Raw genomic sequence first — 12,374 nt, 5'->3', positions numbered from 1 at the left:
GCGAGGCGGCGGCTGCCTCGCCCCGCGGTCCCCGCGCCCCGCGGTCCCGGAGGCGGCAGGCGCCAGCGACTCTACACCCTCCGCAGCGCCCGCGGGGACCCGCCCGGGCCGGAAGTTAAGGGGGATTTCTGCGGGCGCCCGGCGACCCCAGCGCGCCTCTGCAGTCGAGCGCTCCGCTCCCCTGGGAGCTCCGGGTCGCGCCTCGAAGTTCTCAACCGGAAGTTTTGCCTCCCGGCCGGAGCACTTCCTGTTTGGTAACTAAGGGCGCGGGGCGGTTGCTAGGGCTGCGGTGGTCGGTCCTGCGGGGCTTTGCCGGCGCGGAGGGTCCCCTCGCGTGCAGCTCCCGGGCTCCCCGGACGCGCGGATCTTTCCTCCGCAGCCTGTCAGAGGTCCCCGATCCGTTTGCCGACATGAGTAGCGAGTTCCTGGAGGAGCTGCACTGGGACGATGGGTTTGCTATCCCGGTGGCAAATGAGGAGAACAAGATGCTGGAAGATCAGGTAAGGGTCAGGTGAAGAAGGCGAGGCAGAGAGGGGGAAGCTTTCTGCTTGGCGGGAATACCCTGACGCGTTTATCCCTCCCCTCTCCTTCCCCAGCTTCATCCCTTCGCCCTCACCCGCCTGCCCTTTTCGGTACCTGCTAAGCATCACAAAATATAAATTGAACCGATAATTAATATTCAGGACTAGAAAGCCCGAGGCGTTGCTCTCTCCGCCTCTCCGGCTCCGGGTTGCCTATTTCCAGCCTCCTGGGCAGGAGAGGAGGGGCTGCTTCCCGCGTCGGGTTGTTTCCTTCTTCAGAATTCCGCGCGGCTTGCAAAGTACATCTGAAAATGTGCTTTATTTAATCTCAGTTTATTCTTTCTCGTAGCAACAGTTGTTTGCGGTTGTTCATAAACCAACACGTTCTGGTTGACATTTCTTTTTTGAGTTTCTGCCTGGGACATTTAAAGTTGAAAGTGACCCGAAGAAATATATATGTTCAAGAGGAACGTTCTAGTAAGAATGTAAAATGTGCAGCGTGCAGCTTCTCAAAGTGAGAATGTTGTCACAGGGTGATAGAAAATATTTTTCGGAGTAAGGCATACTTCACATCAGCTTGCAACCAGTGCATAATGGTTGTTAAAAATAAAATTGCAACCGGCTTCAAAAACTCTTAAAAACCTTGAAGAGTCAGTGTAAAGTTCCATCACGTGGCAATGCGTTGTGTTAGAAGCGGGTGCAAGGGGGACCGATGTTTACATTACTTTACGGAACGGAAGAGAAGGTTTTTTCTCTGAAAAATGAAAATGAAAATCCTTCACTGTTTTTTGAAGATTTTTTTTCCCCAAAATATTCGGATGTATTTACTCATGTCTAAATTAGAGGGCTGCAGTTTTTTGTTTGTTTTAATGAAGGGCAACATTAGGGAATGTAAGAGATTTAGCACTGAGTACTGAGGAATAATAATATTAAGAAGTACCCAGCTCTGGGTTCAGAGCCTAATTACCAGCAGTGATCATGTTTCTTCTTCTATAAACTGGAAATAAATAAAATAACTATTTCACGGGATTGTTATATAGCTCTAAGGACATTAATGCAGGATAAACTTCCATTAAGATGTTAGTTTTTGGTATTCTTGCCATAACATTTGTATACTTTTCTATGCATATAAATTATATTAGCTATTTAAAAAATTACGGAGCAATAAAAATAGAGTGAGGGTCATAATTACTTCACTTGAAGAAAAAATGGCGTTAAAAAAGCAATTCTGGTACGTTTAAGCTATTCAAACAGAACAGAAGGATAAAATAAAAAATAGAGTGTTCCCTCTTCAAAATACCTACTCTTGACTATACGAGTGTGACTATCATGGCATTAAATAAATATTCCAGACATCATGGTCAACAGATACAGAGATAGAAAAGACAAACAAGTATTAAAAGAATGCAATCCTACTATCCGTGCTGTTTTTAACATAAAAATTTTTAATTAATAAAAATAATTTTACTTAAAAAGAAAGGGATTGTTGAATTTCAGGTACATATTACTCAATTACAACAGATAGTGATTGCTAAAATTATCTTAACATTAGGAAAAACTAAGAAAAAATGAAATGGTTAAATTATTGTGTAAAAAAATGCCTTGTTTCATTTGTTGACGGTATGGATTGACTCCTTACTCTTTCGTTTTTCATTTTTAAGACAAACAAATTAGTTGTCACACTGCTTTCCACCATCTTTTACCCCATTAAAAATAGTGGTTTTATTATTTTTATATTATCAAGGTTTATTTTGTTTTCATTCTATTCAATGTCCTTAATTTACTACAAATGTTTAATCTTAGTTTTATATTTAAATTGATTTAATGGGGATGCCTGGGTGGTGCAGCGGTTGAGCATCTGCCTTTGGCTCAGGGAATGATCTCGGGGTTCAGGGATCAAGTCCCACGTCAGGCTCCCTGCATGGAACCTGCTTCTCCCTCTGCCTGTATCTTTGCCTCTCTCTCTCTGCGTCTCTCTCTTAAATTCGGCCTCTCGAATTAAAAAAAAAAAGTGATTTATTCTTAAAAAAAATAAATTGATTTAATGGTCCTTAATGCAGCCACTTTTACTCAGTTTGCCTTTTCTTGGAGTTTTCACTTTAATGGGTTCTATCCTTAAATATTGTTTCAGGAAAGATCTATAGTGCTGTGATTTTAATTCCTTGCATCCTTGGTTGCCAATTGATTTCTTGTATTGCCTGCTTTAAGTTTATATTCTTCAAATCATAGTATCAGATACTCAAGATCCTTTCTTTCTTCCTCTACTCCTTCCTTTTATAGTCCTGTGTTTATTAATAGGGACTATTTTTTCAACAGGCTCATTTTCCAACTGTTAACTTGAGAATTCCTTTTATTCCTTTACCAAATTGATGCTCTGTTTCCTAGATCACATATCTTCTTTCTTGGGTTATTTCCTTATTTTGATGGAATACTTTTTTGTGTGTCCCTAAGAGGAGTGTGATAGGAAGTAAACTCCAAATCTGAAAATGTACTTTGTTTAATTTCACATTTGATGGTTTTGAATGGGTAGAATATTCTGGGTTAAAAATGTTTTTTCCCTACAGAATTTGGAAAGTACTATCTTCTAGTAGTGATGTTGGTGAGTAATCTGATATTAGAATGTTTTCCATTTCTTTGTAGGTTATAATTTTAATCTCTGGAAGCTTTTAGGATTTTGTGTAATTTTTATATTGTGGTTTTTATTTGGGCAACTCTATCAATCATATTTTAAAATTTTCAGATTATTTGCTTGTTTTTTTTGTAGCACATGGTCTTGTTTTAGGAGTACAGTATTGTTTACAGTCTTGCTGAGTGTATATGCCTGCGTGTGTGTGTGTGTGTGTGTGTGTGTGTGTGTGTGTATTAGGTCTTCTTTGTGTCTTGAATTATGTTCCCTTTGGGATCTTTTTGTTTATCTTGATATCCTTCACATGATGTAAGTTTTCAATAAATATTCTAGTGGTCCTTGCATGACCTTTTATATTTAAAAGAGGCAAACAGTATTGTCTGGGAATTCTGTAGTGAAGGAATCATCAACTTGTGGAGGGTTAATCATTATGCTTTCATTAAAAAAAGCAGATGCTTTTGTTCTGGGTTCATTATGCAATCATAAAAGTTATAACTGATGAGGAAAATAAAAGTTATAAAACTGTATGCTCCAAACAACACAATAACTAAATACATAAAAGTAAAAACTACTATAAATACAAGTAGACTTTAACAAAAAAATACAGTTGTAATAGGATACTACCATATTGACCTCCTGAGAATTGGACAATCCTAATAGACAAAAGTAAGGATATTGAGCTATGAATAATGCAATAAAAATAAACACAAAGAGCATATATATCCCTTAAATAAACACTTTAAAGAATATGTCCATAAAACATTACAAAAGTGGATCATTTATTATACCAGAACAAAGTATCTTTATATGAAGTGGAAGAGCGATCAGAACTGTCTCTCCACCATTTGAATATGCAGCTAGAAGGCACTATCTGTAAGTCAGGAGGAGAGATTTCACCAGAACCAAATTGGCTAGCACCTCAGTCCTGGACTTCCCAACTCCCAGAACTCTGAGAAATAAATTCCTGGTCTTTAAGTCCCCCAGTCTATGATATTTTGTTATGGCAAACTGAGCTAAGACATCCATTTTAAATACTTAGGCCAATTTCTCAGATATATATTCCTGATAGCTCTTCTATCATGGAGAAATTGAAAGGGAAAAAAGTCAGCTTCTAGAAAACAATAAAAGAAGAGTGCTTCACACCTACATTAATTGGAAATATAAAAAATCTTACTTAGACAAAACTTATAGCCTTAAATGCCTTCATTTTTAGATCAGTGTCTTAGTTGGCTTGGGTTGCTGTAACAAAAGCCATAGACTGAGTGAATTAAAAAACAGACATTTATTTTTCAAGGTTCTAAAGGCTAGAAGTTGAGATCAGGGTGACAGCATGGTTGGGTTCTAGTGAGAGCCTTCTTCCTGGCCTGCCCATGGCTGCCTTCTCACTTTGTTTTCATGTGGCAGAGAGAAAAGAAGCTCTGGTCTCTCTTCTTATAAGGACACTAATTCCATCATGAGGGTCCTACCTTCAGGTCCTAATTTAAACCTACTTACCTCCCAAAGACTTACCTTCCAGATACCCTCACACTGTGAGTAAAGGCCTCAACATATGAATTTGAGGGTGACACAGACATTTAGCCCATAGCAATCAATGTGACAAAAGTAAAGAAATTAAGAACTGCTCTTAATAAATTTTAAAAGAACAGCAAAATAAACAAAAGAATATTAAAAGTAAAACTGAAATTAATGAAATAAAAAGCAAAAATACATATTTAATATTACTTTGTTTAATAAAATATAGGACATAACTTATTTATTTTCTTTCTTCCTTATTTAAAAATTCAAATGTTGTCTTTTGTACTTCATTGGATTTTGTTGTATACCTCCTGGGTTGTAGCCTCAACTTTGAGAACCACAGATCAAGAGCGTAAGAAAAGATATTTTTGTTTTTTTGAGCTTTCATATTACTTTGAGGGGTGACATATCTTAATTGTCCTGAGACTCCATCTTGTAATTTCCTAAAGTTTTTTTTGTTTGTTTGTTTTTTAATTGCATTGTTTTGTTTCTACTCAGGGTTCTAATTCAGTAACACACGAAATACATTAAGAAATAGGGTCTAAGCATGTGAGAGTTAGTTGTACTGTTCAGCTTGCCCTAAATCTGTTGGTTTTGCATAGGAGTTCAGGGAGGAGCTATTATAGCTGGTGTGCCACTACTTTTCAGATTTATGGTTTATTTTCTGTGTTTTTGTTATATCTGTTACTATGGTTTTGTTTGCTCTAGAGATCTTGTGGTTTAATCATGCAATAAAATCTCATTTTTTCCCTTTAAGTACTACTGTATGAAAATTGCATTTTAGCAGTGGTCCCTGAGCGATTTCTGAGAAATCTGAGAGATTTCTATTGTCTTAATATAGTGCTAATTTTCCCACAGTAATCTCTAAATTGTCATATATATTAATTACAGTTGTCAAAGCTGCAGGAGGAAAGAGCAAGTTTGCAAGATCAGCTTCGTGACTATGAAGATCGAATTAATGCTATGACTTCTCACTTTAAAAATGTTAAGCAAGAATTTTCATTTACACAGGTACAGTAATATTGATATTCATGTTGATTATGTGTCGTCATGGAACATTTCATACTGATTTTATTTTATTTTATTTATTTTTTGTGATTTTATTTTAGAGATACAACAGGAAAACTTAGCATAGCTAAACTATTATTAACATAACCTTGAACCTAAAAGTAGGTAAAAAAAAAAAAAGGCTTTGAGGAACTCACTACTGCCACCAAGTTCAGGAAAAACTAATTCATTTGAAAGAAGAAATCATTCAAACAGTCTAGTAATATTAAGCATCAGATTATATGAGAAGGGTTTAGTGATGGCAGTGAGAAATGATTTTAAGCCAAAATAGACCTAATATAACATATGATAGAATTTCTGCCTCTTTTTTACTTTTTCATTGCAACCCACTGGTTGGAGTGGAGGCAAATAGTTTATACACTTCAGAAGCCCTATGGGCTCCATGTTATTTTAGGATCCTGAGATAATGGAAAAGTTAGAGTATACTTAGGATATTATTTAAGATAACCGGGGAAAGGGCAGCCCGGTGGCCCAGTGGTTTAGCGCCGCCTTCAGCCCAGGGTGTGATCCTGGAGACCTGGGATAGAGTCCCACGTTGGGCTCCCTGCGTGGAGCCTGCTTCTCCCTCTGCCTCTCTATCTGTGTCTCTAATAATAAATAAATAAAGTCTTAAAAAAATAAATCAGATAATAGATACAAAAGACAATAAACTTCCTGTAGCACTAAGAGCTCTAATAGTTAGAAATAATACTGATGATGATACTTTGAATCACTACAAACTCAACAGTCAACAAATACTATTTTATTAAGTAAAACTTAACACAAAGGCATGATGGTTTATTTTTTTATTTTTATTTTTAAAAATAATTTATTTATTTTTTCATGAGAAACACAGAGAGAGGAAGCAGAGACATAGGCAGAGGGAGAAGCAGGCTCCATACAGGGAGCCTAATGTAGGACTCAATCTCAGGACCCTGGGACCACGCCCCCAGCCAAAGGGAGATGCTCAACCGCTGAGCCACCCAGGCATGATGGTTTATTAATATATTCTGGGAAATATTTATAACCATCACTGTTTACATAATCATTTATAAATTATCTCTTAATTAGAATATGTAATCAGTTTATAGAAACATCCCATTTCCCCAAATATTTTTATTTTAATTAATTAATTTATTTATTAATTTATTAGATTTTTTATTTATTCATGAGAGACACAGAGAGAGAGGCAGAGACCAGAGAAGCAGGCTCCATGCAGGGAGCCCAATGGGGGACTTGATCCCGGTCTCCAGGATCACACCCTGGGCTAAAGGCAGTGCTAAACCGCTGAGCCACCCAGGCTGCCCCTCCCCAAGTATTTTTAAATAAATTTTATTTCTTATTTTTTAGATATGTAATGAGTTATATCTTTTTAAGTCTTACTATTTTAAACTTTAGTTTTCTGCAGTTTCCCTGGACCAACATGATATCTGAAAACTGCTAACAACAATATTTTCTCCTAGGTCATTCCATAAACTGACTTTCTTAAAACTATTGAGCAAAACGAACTACACTGAATCACAAAGTCTAACATGGCTTAGGTTTCAGAGAAATGGAATTAATCTAAGTATTTTGTGGGAATTTTGGGGGGCTAATGGATTATTATAAATCTTTTATAATATTAAAAATTAAAAAGTCTATCTTGTAAATTATTCTGTAGTCTCTTTGTAAAGCCAGGGAGCATGAGATTGAAAGTGAAGAGCATTTTAAGATCATTGCTGAGAGAGAACTGGGACGAATAAAGGATGAAATCCAACGACTGGAAAATGAAATGACTTCAATACGGGAAAAGAAAAGTGATAAGGAAGTATGTATTGAAATGTTACTTAAAATTTTGTGCTATCGTTCTTTTTTCCCTCACCCCCAACACCCACTAATTTTTTTTTCTATATGAGAAAGGCATTCATTAGTTTCCTGACATATACTTACATTGTTTTTTGGACAATGAAGTGCACACAGAATTGTTGTTTGAATGATGTAATAGAATATTACATTTTTTCCCCATTATTCATTTACCAAATAGTAATTGAGCCATACCATGTGCAGAGTACCATACTGGCTGTCTATTATGTGATATGAAGCATAATTTATTCATTAGTATCATAAGATAGTAGGTATAATTTATTCATATCTTTTTAAAAGGCCACATTTAAAAAATTACTTTTAATATTGAGTTTCATTTTTCATTCAAAATTTTTACCTTTCATATTAATATATCAGACTGTGACTCTAATATTAAGCTCCTGTAATCTCTTTTTCTCCTTTCCTTAGTTGCCTGATTTGGGAGCTCTTTCCAAATTTGATTCATCTCTTTACATATGCATATACATGTAGAAATGCATATATGTATATGTATACACACATACGTATTGTATTAATTTGTATTTGCATATTGATCTGTTTTCTTATAGGACTCTAGATTTGTTAAATGAATATATTTACAGAATTTTTTTATTAGTTTCAGAAGTAGAATTTAATGATTCATCAGTGGCATGTAACACCCAGTGCTCATTACAGCATGCCCTCCTTAATGCCCATCACCCAATTATCCCTCCCCACCACCCACCTCCCTTCCAGCAACTCTGTTTCCTAGAGCTTAGTGTCTCTTGTGGTTTGCCTCCATCTGAATTTTCATCTTATTTTATTTTTCCTTCCCTTCCCCTATGTTCATCTGTTTTATTTTCTTAAATTCCACATATGAGGGAAATCATATGGTATTTGTCTTTCTCCGAGTGGCTTATTCATTTACAGAAATATTTTTATCTCCTTAACAACTATATTTATTTCGATTAGAAATACTTCCAAAATTTCCGTCTAAGAGGTCTGCTAGAGGCAAGAATCGGATTGGAAACGGAGCTGAAGGAGACATGGCTTGGGCTTGGGTTAGCATATCAAGCACATTATTTTCACTAAGGTTGTATATCCACTTGGGATGAATTTGGTGGAGTGTATTAAATATTGCTCTGAATGACTTTCCCTAAAACCTTTTTAAGCAACCTTTGACTCAACTACTATTCTCAACTTTATATAATTGTCTCCACTCTATTTTACAATTAAAGAATATAAGAATATTATAATTATAGTATAAATATAAGAATATAAGAATGTTAGTTAAATAATTAAATATGGTATATTATAGATATCTGGAAGTTGGGACAGGGACAGGATTTCTTCTTTCGTTTTTAATATGTCCTATAGTATGTTTATTTTTTATTTTAGTTTGTGTAATAAATAATATTTTATAATCTCTCCCTGCCCCCTTTCTTTGTAAATTAGAATAACATATTTAAAACTACTCAAAAATTGGATGGTTTGAAATGTCAAATAAACTGGGACCAGCAAGCACTGGAAGCCTGGCTAGAAGAATCAGCTCATAAAGATAGTGATGCCCTCACTCTTCAGAAGTATGCACAGCAAGATGATAATAAAATTAGGGTGAGAAATTATAAATTGTAATCTTAGGTTCTCTTTGAATGTGTAGTATGTGAACCTTTTTACTTAAATTATTAGGTTTGTAATTTGAAAGCCATAGTTCTTACAGTCTTTTGGATCAAAGACTCCTTTGACAATCTAATAAAGCTAAGGATTCTTTCTTTAGAAAAATGACTATACTCAAATACAAAATTTTGCTGAAAGTTTTATAGATCCTCTGAAACCCTCTGACCATTTAGGGATTCGCAGACTCCAGGTTAAAAATCCTGAATGAAAAGAGTTTTCAGAAGCATTTCAGAGAAGAAAGTTTTATACAGAATATAAGTATTTTAACTTCTTTTGTCTAAATGATAGTTTGAATGCAACATACAGTGTTTGTTGATTTGAGACTATAGTGCTGTTATTTTAACATATTGTTATAACCATTACTTAAAATCTACTTGAAAATAAATGTGTTAATACTTTAGTATTATGAAACATGCTATTTTCTAATAGATTTAATACCAAATGAATTATTTTAAATAATTATAAATGGTGAAGTATTATATAATTTTTTTGAACTTACTTTAAAATGTAAGTAAGTAAAAATTCTTTTTAGAAGCAATTGAGTTTTCATTGCAGCCCTTTGGGGTTAAAAAATAATGTACATATTATTTGGTAGTTGTTTTAGATAGCAAATAAGTATGTATCTATAATATAATACTTAGTGTGAGATATGCTATTAGTTTTTAAGTTAAATGATAACGATGCATATTTTTACATGCAACTTCATCATAGGCACTGACCCTGCAATTAGAAAGGCTGACTTTGGAATGTAATCAGAGAAGAAAGGTACTTGACAATGAACTTACAGAGACTCTAAGTGCACAGGTTAGTTTAGTGAAGATTTTTATTTCTTAATTGTCAAAGGGATGTATGCAAAAGCACTTAAATTCACAAAAACATTATTTGTTCTCTATCTGACAGTTAGAATTGGATAAGGCAGCACAGGATTTTCGTAAGATTCATAATGAAAGACAAGAACTCATTAAACAGTGGGAGAACACAATAGAGCAGATGCGGAAGAGAGATCGAGACATCGATAACGGTGCCTTGGTAAAGTAGTTGTTTGGTCCTTGCAGTGTTCAACTGTGTTATTCTCTTTTGTTTTTAATTCATTCATTTCAAGTGTAACTCACATTGTTATTTGAAAATCATTTTTGTATAGTTTTGATAAATGTTTTTCAAAGCTGACTCTTTCCATTTAGATATGTGATTTTCTGAATATTATTTGCTTGTGGTATTATAATGCTGAAGACTAGATCCTGCCATCTCCAAATGGTAGAATAAGAGAAAGTCAGTAGATAATATCAGTGTGGTAAAACCAATGCTCTGACTTACACCTGGTTGTCCAAGGTGCTTTGGATTTAACAGATGTGCTATTCAATAGTAATTACTGGTGTAGGGAAATGAACCTCATGGATAGCCAAAACACAAAAAGGGAGAGTCAGGAAAGAAACCTAGACTATGATAAAGTTTCACTTTTGTAACCAAGGCACCCATAATAGGGTAGAAGCTTGGAAGGGAAGGATACCACACTGATTAAACATGGACCTTGTGTTATCTTTTGCTACTTTCAGAGGTAATTTAGGAGAAGTTTTTTTGAAAATCATTAAGGGGCAAAATGGTGGCGAGCAAAAATGGGAAGTTTAGGGAAAGTTGAGAAGGAAAAGGAATTGAGAAGGAAAGAAGGCAGGTGAGAAGATGTGTTCACTTCCATTCTGGGACTACTCCCTGGAAAGGCAAGCAGTGTAGGTCATTGGGAGTTTGGAATTCTCATATCTGTATGAGGTTTGCTTGCTATATGTGACTTATATGTAAGTATATTATTCTTTTATTGTAAATTTCTGTAAGCAACCAACATTTTATCAACAAAACTGCTTGTGCCTTCCTTGGAGGGACAAGGGAGAACCAGTCTTAAGTATGAGTTCCTCTTAATTCTTGATGCTGATCTCGGTTTCAGACATCAAGTCCTGGCTGCTTCCTCTGTCAGTCAAATGTGACAGATCCAAGACTGTGGATCCACAAGTGTATTCTCATACAACTCCACAGCTAAATGGACTCAGCCTGCTGACTTAGAAGAAAGTACAACTTGTAGCTCTCTGATCATATTCACGATGGTTCCTTATTGACATCTCCTGGTTGTTTTTATTGCAAGAGAATAGGGAGGGTGCTAAGAACTGGCTCCAGAGGTAGTGGTATGCTTCTACGTGTTTAGCAACTAGCTCCCAATTTGTAGCATTCTGATTTCTGTGATGAAACTACTTCTATACCAACATGACTACTCTCAACACAGAGTTGAGAGACGTTTCAGGCAGTTCTGGTGAGCCAGTGAGATCCAGTTCATGCCACTAGAGGATTTAATCTTTTGTTCCTTTTCCTCTAAAACAGTTCCTGCCTTCTTAATGTCTTCTTGGCAGGAGTCTGAGCATATGAACCTGAAATTGTCTTCCTAAAAGACACTTTTACATTATATAAAAAAGGAAAAAATCTTTTTCTATTATGCTTTTTTTCCAGTGTAGAAATTTTGGGATGTTACTGTACTTATCAGCATCACCTACAAAACCTAACTGTGAATAGATAACACTGTTAAAAAATATGAATCTTGAAGTAGGTATTCAGGTATTTGAGTAAGTGGTAGAAAAATTGATATAAGGCAGAAAATTCTAGAATGATCATTTGCATATATGTTTTGACTTGTCTTTGATTGAATTAACATAGTAGATATATAGAATACTACATTATAAAATGTTAATGTTATAGAGAACATATGGGAATACTAGATTAAGTAAATTTAAAATGCTTTTTTAAATGTAGTGCATTTCAGGGACACCTGGGTGGCTCAGTCAGTTAAGTGTCTGCCTTCAACCTGGATCATGATCCCAGGGTCCTAGGCTTGAGCCCCATGTTGGGCTCCCTGCTCAGTGGGTAGGCTGGTTGGCCTTCTCCCTCTGCCTCTCTACCCTTAGCACCCCCATTCTGCTCATGCTTTTTCTCTTTCAAATAAATAAATAAAATCTTAAAAAAATAAATGTAGTACGTTTCAGATATATATCCATTTAATATGCTAGTATGTATAAAAGTACATGCAGCATTTCCAAAACTTACTCATTTCAGAACACATACCTTCCCCTAACCCTATTTTCTAGGATTAGTTGTTTGGCAGACCCCATTTTGGAAATACATTTTAAGAG

The 12,374-nt window shown here is 35.6% G+C and overlaps 1 protein-coding gene across 1 annotated transcript in view; it reads left to right on the top strand.

The window, feature by feature from the left end:
* Nucleotides 1-261: 261 nt before the first annotated feature.
* Nucleotides 262-12,374, top strand: part of CCDC39 (coiled-coil domain containing 39) — a 45,557-nt gene continuing 33,444 nt past the window's right edge. Inside the window, exons 1-6 of the mRNA XM_035710245.2 lie at nucleotides 262-500; nucleotides 5,554-5,673; nucleotides 7,370-7,516; nucleotides 8,986-9,144; nucleotides 9,919-10,011; nucleotides 10,108-10,236. Coding sequence (XP_035566138.2) covers nucleotides 411-500; nucleotides 5,554-5,673; nucleotides 7,370-7,516; nucleotides 8,986-9,144; nucleotides 9,919-10,011; nucleotides 10,108-10,236 — 738 coding nt within the window. The 5' untranslated portion in view covers nucleotides 262-410. The remainder of the gene's footprint in view (nucleotides 501-5,553; nucleotides 5,674-7,369; nucleotides 7,517-8,985; nucleotides 9,145-9,918; nucleotides 10,012-10,107; nucleotides 10,237-12,374) is intronic.

The sequence above is a fragment of the Canis lupus genome, chromosome 34, assembly GCF_003254725.2.
Source record: "Canis lupus dingo isolate Sandy chromosome 34, ASM325472v2, whole genome shotgun sequence".
Classification (NCBI taxonomy): domain Eukaryota; kingdom Metazoa; phylum Chordata; class Mammalia; order Carnivora; family Canidae; genus Canis; species Canis lupus.
This window is presented reverse-complemented; position numbering and strand designations above follow the sequence as displayed.